General features: G+C 44.9%; 1 protein-coding gene across 3 annotated transcripts in view; it reads left to right on the top strand.

Moving 5' to 3' along the window:
- LOC127574760 (protein unc-80 homolog) overlaps nucleotides 1-15,625 on the top strand; it is a 211,845-nt gene that overhangs the window by 138,445 nt on the left and 57,775 nt on the right. For all 3 annotated transcript variants that reach the window (XM_052024066.1, XM_052024057.1, XM_052024074.1), the window contains 2 exons: nucleotides 2,243-2,329; nucleotides 2,726-2,909. In XM_052024066.1, the coding sequence (XP_051880026.1) occupies nucleotides 2,243-2,329; nucleotides 2,726-2,909 (271 nt within the window). The remainder of the gene's footprint in view (nucleotides 1-2,242; nucleotides 2,330-2,725; nucleotides 2,910-15,625) is intronic.

A 15,625-nucleotide genomic window follows, 5' to 3' on the forward strand; every position in this document is an offset into this window, starting at 1 on the left:
CACTGGCATCCATACAACAGTATTGAAAATAGCCTACCTACTTCCTGTTGACAAAAAGTAGGATGTCCAAGCTGAATAGTTCCCACACAATCAGTCGACTTTCAGTCCTTACCAAATGGACAGAGAGTGATATCTTACCCATAGTAATCTCACTGCTGTCCAGTTTTGTTTTGCCAAATTCATTTGGCTCCAGACCTTATCACAGCCTTGGTACAGACATGGACCAAAGAGCTGAATTCTCAATGTGAGTTGAGAGCAACTGCCCTTGACGTCAAGTTAGCATTACGCAGTCCTAATAAAACCAAAGTCAATGAGAAACTGGAGGGAAAAAAATACCCATTAGTTGGAATTATACCTTGCACACAGGAAGCTGGATTAAGTATCTGGAGGTCAATCATCCCAGCCCCAGAACATTGATGTAGGAGTTCCTCAGAGCAGTTTCCCAGGCTCAGCATCATAAGATCAGAAAAGGGTACGTTTACTGAGGATTGCAGCACATTCAGTTCTATTTACAACAGCTCAGCAAATGAAGCAGTCCACACCTGCATGCAACAAGACCTAGACAACATTCGGACATGGGCTGAAAAGTGGCAGGTGACATGATGCCCCAAAGTGCTAGTCAATGATGGTTTCCAACATGGAAAAGTCTAACTACCTTCCCCTAATATTCAATGTCATTACCATTGTTGAATTCCTACCATCCACATCCTGGGAGTCACCATTGACAAAAAAAACTCAACTGGACCAGTCAATTAAAGTTGAACAGGTCAATTGCCGGGTATCTTACAGACTCACCATCTTACTTCCCAAAGCCCTTCTACAGGGGACCAGTCAGGAGTCTCATGGTCTACTCTCCACTTGCAGTGAGTGCAGATCCAACAACACTTAAGCTCAACACCATCCAGAACAAAGCAACCTGCTTGATCAGCACCCCATCTACCACCCTAAACATTTACACCTTCCACCACCATTACACTGTCAGTGCACTGGATTCACTGCAAAATACATTGCAATTATACATCTCAGCCAAGCAACTCTGGTAGCACTTCCCAATCTATTGACATAAAGGAGCATCGCCGATATATGAGAGCGCCATCACCTGCTGCTTCCCCTCCAAGTTACATGTGGTCCTGACTTAAAAGCATCACCAACAGGTCTAAATCCTGGAACTCATGACCGTATAACATTGAGGACCTTTGCCAAAGCACTAAAGCAGCATAATCTCAAGGGCTATTAGCGGTGGATAGTGAATTCTGGCCTTGCCAATGACACCCACACAAACATTTTAAAAAAAAATGCCAGTCTGTGTATCCTGATTGACATGTTTAATCTGTGTGATAAACTTCCTGAGTCCATGCCATATGTATTTACCAGAAGTGTGTTGGTTGCTCCTGATTTTCCAATCATTAATTTCAATGGATGGGAAGACATGGAGAATCTACTCATGACTTTCCATTATGCAGAGATATTTAAGGTTGTTTGTTGGGCAAAAATACTTTCAAATCTCAAATACTTTCATCTTTAACTGACTAAAGTAATTATTTGCCTGTGCATTAACCTTGCACTGCTAATATTTTAGTTCCCTTTTCAAATATATGCTTTGATGTAACATTTACCATTCCTGACTTTCGTTTGAGCTAATAGAAGTGGAAAATCAGAATTTCTTCCAATTCTTCATTACAAAGACTTCTATAGGATTTAAGTGACAAACCAATCTATTATGAAGAGAGTATTCACTGGATTCATAATAATTTGAAATAACATTTCCTGAAAAATATCTTTTTAGTGATACTGATGTAAATATCTCAAAGGCAATACTGTCATTTTTTGAATGTCCTCCATGAGCTAGTAATGACTTCAAAATAGGTTTTGTAACCTTAACCACACACTGGGCCTTTTGATTTGATCAGCTTCATTTTAAATGGACCTTCCCATTGGGTATCTATATGAGACAATAGCCCCCTTTTAATTTAGATCAATGAAGTAAACAAAACTTAGATTACCATTTTAGGTGGGAGCAGGTTAGAGCATATTAAAATACTACTTCAAGGGATGTATCAATCGAACCTTGTATGCAGAAAGCTTCTTAATTGTCAGGAATAGATTAATGTGACATTGTTAATAAATTATCAAGTTAAGTGAAATAATTTAACATTTTTCAAAGTGCTATTTTGAGAATTTTTTTACATTACAAATTTATAAAAGTCCAAAGATTTTTGCTGAATTGCACTCTTCTTTGAAGGATGAACTGATCTACATGCTGCGAAAACTTCTGTTGAATATCGGAGATATGCCTGCTCAGACGTCTCATATACTCTTCAACTATCTGGTAAGTATTAGTGGTGTCTTGTATCACGTAAGATTAACCATTCCTAAGCAATAATAAATTAAGCTTTAAGTATAAGCCATCCACTGTTAAATTTGATATTTTCAATTCATTTAAATTAAAGCTCTTTCCTATAGTCTAAGAGATTGACAGCAGTTGACCACTCCTCCTCAATCATCTTCATGATGGAGCTACTTAAACAAAAATAGAACTTAGGAAGAAAGCTGCAAATCACATTGAAATGACATTTTTTTTTAAATCAATTATCTGAAGATGAGATAATGACAGTGTGGGGATGAGCATGGCCCTGGAAATATGTAGGATAGTCTTGCCCTTAGGTTATCCAATTTACTACCATACTGAAATACATTGTTTTCATCATTTCCTGTTGCGTTGCAGGTTGGCCTGATTATGTATTTTGTGCGCACTCCTTGTGAGTGGGGTATGGATGCAATCTCAGCCACTGTCACCTTTCTATGGGAGGTTGTGGTTTATGTAGAAGGACTTTTCTTCAAAGACCTGAAACAGACGATGAAAAAAGAACAGTGTGAGGTCAAATTACTCGTCACAGCCTCGATGCCAGGTAGGTGCACACCTACCTAACAAAAAGCAAGCAGTATCAAATGACGTGGAACATCTTTTTCTTATTTCTAATTATTTTCAACTGCTTATTATTTTTGTGCATTTTCTGAAATGATAGATAGAATATTACTTGGTAGTCACAAACTTTAGATTGTGACTTGGCTACTGATATTGTTTCAAGTTTTTCTCTGCAATACTGCCATCTCTATATAAAATAAGCAGTCATAGTGTGATGTCAAGCCTAGCAGTCCTTTCCATAGCTTATGATGAAGCTCTCTTAATGGTGATGCCTCTACCAGACATGGATCTCTCAAGGTAGGAGTTCAGTATGTGGGTGATGGTCTAAAGATCCGTGGCTAGTTCACTGACAAACACGTGCCTGAAAGGTGGCTGAGTGTCTCCCCAGTTACCCCAAATCTCCTGCATGTCCTGTCCATTTTAGGCCTAGCTAAAGCAGGTGTGTTCTTGACGGTACATGCTTTCGATCTCAATAGCAGTGAAGTAACATAATGAAGTGTCTAAAGGATGAATATCCATTAATCTAGCTGCGGGACTGGGGATCATTCTTGTAATAAGAGACCTCGATTCCCTGATACCTCATTATACTCCATGCCTCAAATTCTATGTCATGCCAATTACTCCTAATGATCCTAACCTGTCTCCTGTTGAAGCTATTCCTTACCACATCCTCTCAGTTGTCAGGCATTTAAAGTTCCCATACTTATCAATCAACAAATCCAAATGAATTCCAGCAATATGGAAACTCAGATCAACCAACTTATTCCCCTGCTTTTTTAAAATAGGTATATTTCTTAATAACGGAAAGTGGGATCTGATTTCCAATTTGGAAATTGCCAAACCACCTTCCCTGTTTCTGGAATATAACAATCCATTGTTAATGCACTTCAGTAAGTGTTGAACATCGTGAGAGGCTAGCATAGTGGTTAAGTTACTGGCTTGGTATCCAGGGGCACAGCACTGATGACGAGTTCAAAACCCGCCACAGTAACTGAGAAATTTATGAAGGCAGACACGGTCGTGTAGCGGTTAGCGTAACACTATTACAGCGCCAGTGACCCGGGTTCAATTCTGGCCACTGTCTGTAAGGAGCTTGTATGCTTTCCTTGTGTCTGCGTGGGTTTCCTCTGGGTGCTCCAGTTTACTCCCATATTCCAAAGACGTATGGGTTAGGAAGTTGTGGGCATGCTATGTTGGCGCCAGAAGCGTGGCGATACTTGTGGGTTGCCCCCAGAACACTCTATACAAAAGGTACATTTCACTGTGTTTTGATGTACATGTGATTAATAAAGATATCTTATTCCTTGATAAATTTCCTAATATCCTCAGCTAATTTAATTAAAATATTCTGAAATGCCTTATTTTAAAACAAATGAATGGTAAAATCCAGAGATGAAATAGATCTTAAATAATTCAACCTTCTGGGTCAGCTTAAGCCTCACCCACAGAAGATTTTGACCCCATCCCTCGAGTTTACTGATCCATTCGACTGATGAGCATCCTATCCGAGGATTGATTCTGGCACCAAGGTACTTCTCCCCGTCACTAGGACTGACAAAATTAATAATTTCTTACTAAAAAGCCAGTTAAGGGTGGTGTTAAAAATAAAACTTTTGTTCTTAAAAAGCCATATAAAAATGGAAGTTTTATTGACATTAACCTCAAAGCCCTTTGTTTTACAAAAATTCTCAAGGACCTTGAGATCTTTAGACATGCCCTTGTGAGAGTCACTCACAAGGGCCACATCATCAGCAAAAGCCAGAGCAGTACAAAAAAAAATTACCTATCCTGAGGTAAAATCCTGAAACATCCCTACCCAATGAACAAAACAAGGTATCTATTACAGTATTCAATAAAATAATGGAAAGTAGGTCACCTTTAACCACCTCCCCCCCCCCCCTCACAATAGTGCCCGAATTTGCATACAGATCCAATATAAGGTTCACAAAGTGGGCATCAACCCCCATCCTGCCCAAAGCCTTGAAACTTAGCTTGTGGTCAAAAGCTTCTACTAGATCTATAAAAACCACCACCAGATCATTATGCTTCCTCTTGGCCCCCATCATTAGGTTACTTAGAATGTTAGTATTTTGATTACACCCAGGGGTAGTAGCCACAACCAATCCTTCCTGATGAGCATGAAGGATTACTGTATTAGCTAATCTTTTTGCTGAAATTTTGGTAAAAATCCTCAATAAAACAGATCCAATGGCAGTGGGTTGCCAATTATCAATTCATTGTAGTTTATTGATAGCATCAGTTTTAGGAATATGGACAGTCTGGCTTCCTTAATATTAGATGGAATTTTTTCACATTTGACCCAAAAGGAAAACATTCTGGCTAAAATATTGATGTCCACATTCAGATTAAGGCTGCCCAGGCCAGCTGCAGTGTCCTTTTTAAAATCATTGATAACATTTAAAATCCTGGTCACATTTAAAATCTTGTAAGAGAAATAAAGTATTAGCCTGGGCTAAGCAGGGGCTAAATTTATTGATGTTTGCCTTGTTATTAAACACCACGAAGCAAGATCTAAAATGCAGCTCTAAATCTTCAATACTAATGGGACAACCCACCTCGGATGGGCTCCCCATCAGCTGCCTGGCTAAACTTTTCCTATCTTTCCTATACAAATCTTGCATTTTCTTAAACTTAGTCTTCCCAGCAGAGGAGTTATAACCATTATTTTTACAGGCCCTACCATCCTCCTTATTCTTAACTTTGACCCGAGCTTCCTTTCTATTAGACAAGAGGCCTGCTACTCTCTCTAAAATCCTAAAACACATGGCGCCAGGATCATTCCTACCTAAAAGAATATCCACCTCACCAAGGAGCTGAGAGAGAGAAATTTTGTCCTGACTAAACCTACTAACCGGATCATAAGTGTCCACACTATTTGGACCAGTGTCCAGATGAGATCTGTTCTTCCTTTGATCTTATCTCCAATGTGTTGTTATCATTAACTCAGAGTAAGGTCAAGAATGATGCCAAGGCATATACACCTGAGATACCTTCTACATGAAAGAAGGCCTCACCAAAGTTGCAGAAGATCTAAAATCAGATGATAACAAATTCATCTTCTACAAGCTGACCATAACATTTTTGTATAAGCCACCAAATAAGCTCTGGTTTAACATTGTATTACACCCATTAGCAGACCTAATGACCAACTATCGACACTAGTGACTTCATCAGCCAACATCACATGGGGATACTCAAGTAGCAACACTACAGGAGAACAAGTATCAAATTGGGCCTCCATGCATAACCTAAAACAATGCAAAGCAGCCTGGCACCTTCCATTCCTCTAGGTGGAAAAAGGACTAGTCAACTGGTGTTTGTTTCACGACCCACGACAAGAGCGGATTGCTGATGTGCCCTTTCCACTGCTGCCCATCTTCCTGCGTTCCCAGTATCATCCAAGTCTTATTTTACATTAACCATGAACAACTATCCATAAAGCCAAAACTGCGCTGGAATCTGTGGAAAGGCAGCTGGGATGTCTGCAGTAGATGCATCGAACCATTAAGCAAATCCCTCCCCTTCTGGAAAATTAGATTCACTTCACTTATTTTTTCATACTGGTAAATACCAATATATTCCCTGAAATTTTAGAAAACCTTGCATCACTTGCTGGACCTCAGAGTGATCACCTTCTGGAAGAATGTAGGAAAAATGAAGGTTCTGACATGGCAATAGTACTCCACAACTCTCTTGATGTAAGGAGTCCCATAAAACAGCAGGAAGCAGGGGAATACAATTTCCTGACACACTGAAGTCAAAAGGCCTGGAGATTCTTGTTCTGTTTTGGAACAGCTGACCAACAACTACATTAGTAGCAAAGAATTTTTGCTGAAGCTATCACTTCGCAACTTCCAATTTGCTCAAAGACACCAGCCAACAGGGGAAGGTTATGGACATTACAGACTATCCTGATGCACTTTGTCAAGAATGTCCCACAGATTTTTCAAGTCCTTGCACACAAAAGGAACTGAGCAGTGACCTGAAGGCAACCAAGTCGGGAAAAGCTGCAAGAGTTGATGGAATCTGCACAGAATCCCTGAAGAACATTGGACCACAATGAATGAAATAACCAGAAAAGGTGTTTACCAACATCTGCAGCACAGCCACATTCCAAATATCTGGTGTTAATCTGGGATCTGGATTGTTTAATGGTCATTACCAAGCCAGGGAGGCCACTAAACAATCCACCCAGCTACCATACTATCACTGTCCTCTCAATAATGTCTAACGTTCTAGGATCTCTTGCTGAAAAGGTTGAAGTCTACTCTAGAATAGCAATGACCTGTCATGGGCAAGTTTTGTACAGTTCCAAGCAGATCCCATTTTCAACCTCTGTCATTGATCTCGAATTCTAGGATTGCCTGAAGAAGGAGCTATGGTTGTTGACCTCTTTAATGACACACTATAGTTGTGCTGCTGAAACTCTTCAAAATCTTTAACTAATTACTTCCATGATCAGCAATTGACAGTTCTGGGAGCACCATAAAGATTCAATCTGCCAGCCACATGCAATCACTTATGGGATCCTAAAGGGATTGATCTTGGCCTCAGCCCTCTTAGACCTCCTCCCATGCAAAATCACTGCTCTTCATCCATGCAATAATAGCAGCTATCCACATAAATAATCAATTCAAAAAATAATGGGGAATGTATTAACTAGACAAGGCAATATGAAAGACTTAAGATAGAAAGACTAGCAGAATACTGTTTCGGCACAGACCAGAAGGGCTGAATGGCCTGTTTTCTGTGCTGTAGTGTTCTATGGTTCTATGGAGAATATATAAAATAGTAATTTTTATACTACTTGTAACAATTTTTAGTTAAACATTACTTAGTTATAATTACATTTTAAATTACTGGCATTATTCAAAACCTTTGTGCCTGTGAATCTGGTTTGAATTACTGCTGTTAATCTTGACACAATGTTTTATGCTAGTGATAAAAATCACTTCACTATTTGTTTAGTTTTGAGATGAATAGACACATAAGCCTTGAGGATAAAAGCAAATGATACAAATTGGACTCCATCTAAAATTGCAGAATAGGTCTGCATTCTTTTATCTGCCGTGGTTTGGAATCAAAACATTTAGAAACTGTTAACATGTTTCTTCCTATTCTACTGCTTTTGTTTTCAGCAAAAGATTTGTAGTGTAGGCCTTCCTTCCTTTTGCTCTGTTACAGTCCATATGCTTGCTTGGTGATTGTTGCAAAGGTCATACTGCTAGGGCCATGTACAATTCTTTGCATACCTCTCAGCAGTACAAGAACTGCGTTGATATAATTTATTATCCATTTTAGTTGGTATGATGTATATTTATAAGAATCTGATTGTTATAAGAAGTTTGTGGAACATTAGTGGTTTCTCTGTCAAAACTGATATTGAGACTGGGATGTAAAAGTTACTGGTGTAGCGGTTGCTACCGCGAAATAAAACAAGACGCTAGTCGGAGGATTGTCGAACAAGAAGTGGTTTATTTTTCCGCCTTGTGCGGGCCCTTTAAGGGAGACTGTTCCCGCCCAAAGCAACCGGCAATGACGTAAGTACTATGTCATCAAGACTTTCCCGCGCGCGGGTTCTCCCCGTCGCTCGGGAAAGACGAGGCCTGCCGCCATCTTGGGCCTCGTCGCTCCGACGCCGCGCGACCCGACTGCCGAGCCGGTTCGCCCGACTAAACGGTGAGTCACCACACAACCCCCCCCAGAACCGGCGATACAGTCCCCAAGGTCCGTGGGCTGTGCCCGCTGCCGCTTAGGGAGCCGGCCTCTGCGTCGCGGCGTTGCAACCTCGACAGGCTGTTGCAGATCCAAATGGGCCGGTTTGAGGCGGTCTGCCGTGAAAACCTGTTCCCTGCCTCCAATGTCCAAAATAAAGGTGGATCCATTATTCCGTATGACTCGGAACGGTCCCTCATATGGTCGTTGCAATGGCGCCCGAGGTGTGCCCCTGCGAACGAAAACAAACTTACAGTCCCGTAGTTCCTTGGGCTGGCAGGATGGGGCTTGACCGTGCCGTGAGGTGGGAATCGGGGCCAAGTTGCCAAGCTTCTCGCGCAGTCTTTGTAGGACTGCTGGGGGTTGTTCCCCTTGGTCCCGAAGGGCAGGTATGAAATCACCGGGGACAACTAGGGGCGCCCCGTACACAAGCTCAGCTGACGAAGTGCGGAGGTCTTCTTTGGGGGCAGTGCGTATGCCGAGCAGGACCCAAGGCAGCTCGTCAACCCAGTTAGGACCCTTCAGGCGGGCCATCAAGGCCGATTTCAGATGGCGGTGAAAACGTTCCACCAACCTGTTTGATTGAGGATGGTAGGCCGTGGTGGTGTGCAGCTGCGTCCCTAGCAGGTTCGCTAATGCAGCCCAGAGACTGGAAGTGAATTGGGTGCCTCTGTCTGAAGTGATGTGGGCCGGAACGCCAAAACGTGAGACCCAACTTGTGAGCAGCGCCCGGGCGCAGGAATCAGTTGTGATGTCAGTCAGGGGGGTTGCCTCAGGCCACCTCGTGAACCGGTCCACGATGGTAAGGAGGTACCGGGCTCCTCTTGAAACCGGCAGAGGGCTCACGAGGTCGACGTGTATGTGGTCGAACCTCGTACGGGTAGGCTCGAACTGCTGTGGTGGGACCTTGGTGTGTCGCTGGATTTTTGACGTCTGGCAGTGCGGACAAGTCCTGGCCCACTCACTGACCTGTTTGCACAGGCCATGCCAGACAAACTTGCTGGCGACCAGTCGGACAGTAGATCTGATGGACGGGTGCGCCAACCCATGTACCGAGTCAAAAACGCGTCTCCGCCAGGCTGCAGGAACTATAGGGCGGGGCTGACCAGTCGCAACGTCGCAAAGTAGGGTCCGCTGACCTGGACCAACCAAGAAATCTCGGAGCTGCAGACCCGAGACTGCGGTTCTGTAGCTGGGCAGTTCGTCGTCGGCTTGCTGTGCGTCAGCTAGGGCCGTGTAGTCGACACCCAAGGATAGGTTGTGGATGGTTGGTCTGGAAAGTGCATCAGCAACGACATTATCCTTTCCGGAGACATGTTGGATGTCAGTTGTGAATTCGGAAATGTAGGATAAATGTCTCTGCTGACGAGCTGACCAGGGATCGGAGACTTTGGAGAAGGCAAAGGACAGAGGCTTATGATCGGTGAAAGCGGTGAAAGGCCTGCCTTCTAGAAAGTATCGGAAATGCCGGACCGCCAGATACAGTGCTAGAAGTTCCCGATCAAAAGCGCTGTACTTCAGTTCGGGCGGTCTAAGGTGCTTGCTGAAAAATGCCAAGGGTTGCCAGCGGCCTTCAAGTAGCTGTTCCAGTACCCCACCCACCACGGTGTTGGACGCGTCTACCGTGAGGGCAGTCGGGACGTCAGTCCTAGGGTGTACAAGCATCGTGGCGTCTGCCAGGGCATCTTTGGCCTTAACGAGAGCAGCCGCAGCCTCGTCAGTCCAGGTGATGTCCTTGCCCTTACCAGCCAGCAGCGAGAACAGAGGGCGCATGATACGGGCTGCTGCAGGGATGAACCGATGGTAAAAGTTGACCATCCCAAGGAATTCCTGTAGGCCTTTGACTGTGTCGGGGCGGGCAAAATGGCGGATAGCGTCCACCTTGGCGGGTAGTGGTGTTGCCCCATCGCTGGTGATTTTGTGGCCAAGGAAATCGATAGAGTCAAGTCCGAATTGGCACTTGGACGGGTTGATCGTGAGGCCGAAATCGCGGAGGCGGGAATACAGCTGGCGGAGGTGGGAAAGGTGTTCCTGGCGGTTACGGCTGGCGATCAGTATGTCGTCTAAGTAAATGAACACGAAGTCCAGGTCTCGGCCTACCGCGTCCATCAGCCGCTGGAAGGTCTGCGCGGCGTTCTTAAGGCCGAACAGCATCCGAAGGAATTCGAACAGGCCGAATGAGGTGATAATCGCAGTCTTGGGGACGTCATCCGGAACGAGGTCCACTTTGGAAAAGATGCGGGCCCCGTGTAAATTCGCTGCGAAGTCCTGGATGTGAGGGATGGGATAGCGGTCCGGGGTGGTAGCGTCATTCAGCCTGTGATAGTCGCCGCAGGGCCTCCACCCTCCGGTGGCTTTGGGGACCATGTGCAGGGGGGAGGCCCAGGGGCTGTCTGACCTGCGAACAATCCCCAGCTCCTCCATGTGACGGAACTCTTCCTTTGCCAGGCGGAGCTTGTCTGGAGGTAATCGTCGTGCTCGGGCATGAAGGGGTGGCCCTGTAGTAATGATGTGGTGTCGTACCCCGTGTTTGGGCCTAGAATTCGTAAACGAAGGTGCCCAAAATTGATGGGAATTCGGCTAGGAGCTTGGCGAAATCGTCGCCAGAAAGGGAAATGGAGTCCAGGCGCGGGGCTGGTGTGCTGATTTCTCCCTGGGGATAGGTCTGGAAGGTGCTAGAGTGGACTAACCGCTTCCCTCGCAGGTCGACTAACAGGTTGTGGGCCCGAAGGAAATCAGCTCCTAGGAGTGGTCGGGCGACCGTGGCAAGGGTGAAGGTCCAGGTAAAACGGCTGCCGCCGAATTGTAATTGAAGTGTACGGGTGCCGAAAGACCGTATCGTTGTACCATTGGCGGCATTGAGTAGAGGACCGGGTGGCCTGTTACGAGTGTCGTGGCTGGTCGGGGGCAAAATACTGACCTCCGCTCCAGTATCAACGAGGAAACGCCGTCCAGATTTCTTGTCCTGAACGAAGAGGAGGCTCTGTCGGCGGCCAGCCGTCGTAGCCATCAGTGGCGGCTGGCCCTGGCGTTTCCCTGAAACTTGCAGGGTAGGCGGCATCGACGGGCCTCCGCACCCCACCTCTGATGGTAGAAGCACAGCTGATCACCCGTGTCGTCGTCTGCGTTCCTGGGGTGTGGTTGCTCGGTTGCTGGGGCCAGGCGAGGCGGGCGTTGGGCTCGCGGCCTGGTGATTTGACTGACGGACGAGCCGCTCTCGCGCTTGGCCCTCCACAGGACATCTGCCTGGGAAGCCACCTCACGGGGGTTGCTGAAGTCGGCGTCAGCTAACAACAGGTGGATGTCATCGGGGAGCTGTTCGAGGAAGGCCTGTTCGAACATCAGGCATGGCTTGTGTCCCTCGGCCAATGCCAGCATCTCATTCATTAGGGCGGATGAGGATCTGTCCCCCAGGCCGTCCAGATGAAGCAGGCGGGCGGCGCGCTCACGACGGGAGAGGCCGAAGGTCCGAATCAAAAGGTCTTTGAAAGCCGGGTACTTATCTTCCTCCGGAGGCGACTGGATGAAGTCCCCAACCTGGGCAGCTGTCTCTTGGTCCAGAGAGCTAACCACATGGTAGTACTTCGTGGAGTCGGAGGTGATCTGCCGAAGGTGGAATTGTGCTTCGGCCTGGTCAAACCAGACGCTGGGCCGAAGTGTCCAAAAGGTGGGCAGCTTGAGGGCCACTGCGTTGGCTGCTGTGCTGTCGGCCATTGCGCGGGTCCAAAATCCGTTTGGACCGTCGGGGTCACCAATGTAGCGGTTGCTACCGCGAAATAAAACAAGACGCTAGTCGAAGGATTGTCGAACAAGAAGTGGTTTATTTTCCCGCCTTGCGCGGGCCCTTTAAGGGAGACTGTTCCCGCCCAAAGCAACCGGCAATGACGTAAGTACTACGTCATCAAGACTTTCCCGCGCGCGGGTTCTCCCCGTCACTCGGGAAAGACAAGGCCCACCGCCATCTTGGGCCTCGTCGCTCCGATGCCGTGCGACCCGACTGCCGAGCCGGTTCGCCCGACTAAACGGTGAGTCGCCACACTGGCTTGTAAAATGTTAAATATATAATCTTAATTCCAATAATATTTGCTTAAATTACTCAGTGCAGTTGAGCTGCAACAAGTGGATTACATCATCCATATCATTTAGTTGACTTCATGTTATTCCCATTATTTAAAATTGAAGGCCTTTACTAATGTCACCTTGGAGCGCACCATTCACCTTGTCAAAACAGATCTAAAATAAAACTCTGAAAGTCTGACATGCTCCAGGACTTTGGTGCTTGACTAGCAGATTTTCCAGATTATTGGACATTACTCTTAATAAGAGCCCAGCACACTTTTATTTTGCTTTTTTTTTTACATGTTACACAGTAGTACAAGAAGATAAAATAGCAACATAAGAGACTACAGATGCTGGAATCTGGAGCAAAAAAGGAAACTGCTGGAGGAACTCGGTGGGTCAAGCAGCATCTGCGGGGGGAAAGGAATTGTTGATGTTTCGGGTTGAGACCCTGCATCAAGATTGAGAGTGAAGAGGGGAGATGACTGATATAAAGAGGAGAGAGTAAGGGGTGAGAGGGGAGCCAGTAGGTGGATCAAAGAGTGCTGAAGAATGATGGGCAGAAGGAGCTAGGAGTCAAAAATGGGAGGAGGACCAGAAGAAGGGGTGAGGGGATGGGAGCACACGCGGTAAGAGTAACCTGAAATTGGAAAACTCAATGTACATACCATTGGGTTGTAGACGACCCAGGTGGAATACGAGGTGTTGCTCTTCTGGAAAGTAGAAGCAGGAGTAGTCACCTGCCCTTCAAGTGTTCCCAGCCATTTAATGTGATCATAGTCGATCTACCCCAGACTCAACTCCTCCTCTTTGCCAGATCCCCACAGCCCTCAATCCCCCCCATCTTTCAAACATTTGTCCACTACAACTTTAAATGTTTCTTGTAATCTAGCCTGCACAACTCCCTGGACTAGAGAATTCCAGAGGTTCTCTACCCCCTGCGAGAAATTTTTACATGCCTTTGCTTTCAGTGAACATTTCATCTTGAAATTGTGTCCCATAATGGAAACATTTTGACATTGACCCTGTCTTGCCCCCTTAGATCTTATACAATTCAGTAAGGTCACCCCCGTTCTTCTAAAGTCTAAAGAATACAGACCCAACCTATTTAGCTTTCCTTGAACTGTTCTCTCATCCCAGGAATTAGCCTACTGAATCTCATTTGGATTGCCTCCAGAGGTACTGTATCCTCTCTTAGATAATGGCATCATATCTCTGCACAGTCTCCAGGTGTTGCCTCACCAGAACTTGGTACAATTGTAACAAAGCTTCCCTATTACTAAACGCCAATCCTTTTGCAATAAAGACGAATATGCCATTTGCCTTCTCAACTATTAACTGCACCTGCCTGCTTAACCTTTTCTGAATCATGCACAAGAACACCAAGATCCCTATGCACTCCACTCGTTTGCAGCCTCTTTCTATTTAGATAATAATCTGCCTTTTGATTCCTCATACCAAACTGCATGATCTTGCACTTCCTCGTATAAAACTCCATTTGCCAAATTTTCACCCACACACTCAGTCAATCTATATCCTGTTGCAGATCCACAATATCCTCAAAACAATTTGCCCTTCCACCTATTTTCGTGTCATTAGAAAACTGTGATGTGTTACATTCTGCCCGCTCCTGCAGGTGATTGATATAAATTGTAAATAATCAAGGGCCAAGAACTGAACTCTAGGGTACTCCACTGGTTACATCTGTCCAACATGAAAAATACTCCTTTATTCCAACTCTGTTTTCTGTGTGATAACCAATTGTCAATCCATGCTAACACACTTCATCCTGTACCACAAGCTTTTAGCTTCTGCACCAGCCTTTTATGTGGCATCTTGTCACATGCCTTTTGGAATTGCAAATACAGCACATCCACAGGTTCCCCTCTATCTATGCTTGTTATATCCTAAAAGAACTTGCGCAAATTTGTCAAACATGGTATGTCTTTCATGAAACCAAGTGGACTTGATTTAATTACATTGAGCTTTCCTAAATTCTTGGCTATTTCTTCTTTGATTATTGACTCCAGCAATTTGCCAACAATAAACATTAAATTAACTGGACTATGGTTTTCTGTCTTTTGTCTTCCTCGCTTCTTGAACAAGGAAGTCACATTTGCTGTTTTCAAATCCACTGGTATCCTCCTGAAATTCAGTGAGTTTTGGAATACATCAACTAGTAGATCTGTTCTCTGCATCCATTTCCCATCTGCCTTTAGTCCTGTGAGTTTTTATAATACTTTGTTCTTTGTGGTTGGGATTTTTAGAAGTTCTTCCATACTCTTTGAAACTAGCCCATCTGTTATCATTGGGATATTTGCTGTGTCCTCCACAGTGAAAAGTGATCCAAAAAGTTGGTCTAACACATTTTCTTCTTTGAATATATTAATTCCCCAGCCTCATTCTCTAGAGGTCCCAGATTAAATTTAACCACTGTCTTTCCTTTTTGGGATTAGGCAAGTGGGATTAGTGCAGATGGGCAAAAAGGTGGACACGGTGGGCCAAATGGTCTGTTTGTGTGCTGTACAACTCCATAGGTAGAACATAGAACATTACAGTGCAGTTACAGGCTCTTAGGCCCACGATGTTATGCCAACATTATCCTGCTCCTAGATCTATCTAACCCTTCCCTCCCACATAGCCCTCCACTTTTCTATCATTTATGTGGCTATAGAGTCTCTTAAATGTCCTTAATGTATCTGCCTCCACCACCTCTGCCGGCAGTGCGTTCCACACGCCCACCACTCTCTGTGTAAAAAAAAATCTTGTCTCTGACATCCCCCCTATACCTTCCTCCAATCACCTTAAAATTATGCCCCCTCGTGTTAGCCATTTTCACCCTGGGGAAAAGTCTCTAACTGTCCACTCAATCTATGCCTCTTATCATCTTGTACACCTCTATCA

The sequence above is a fragment of the Pristis pectinata genome, chromosome 1 (genome assembly GCF_009764475.1).
Source record: "Pristis pectinata isolate sPriPec2 chromosome 1, sPriPec2.1.pri, whole genome shotgun sequence".
NCBI lineage: Eukaryota > Metazoa > Chordata > Chondrichthyes > Rhinopristiformes > Pristidae > Pristis > Pristis pectinata.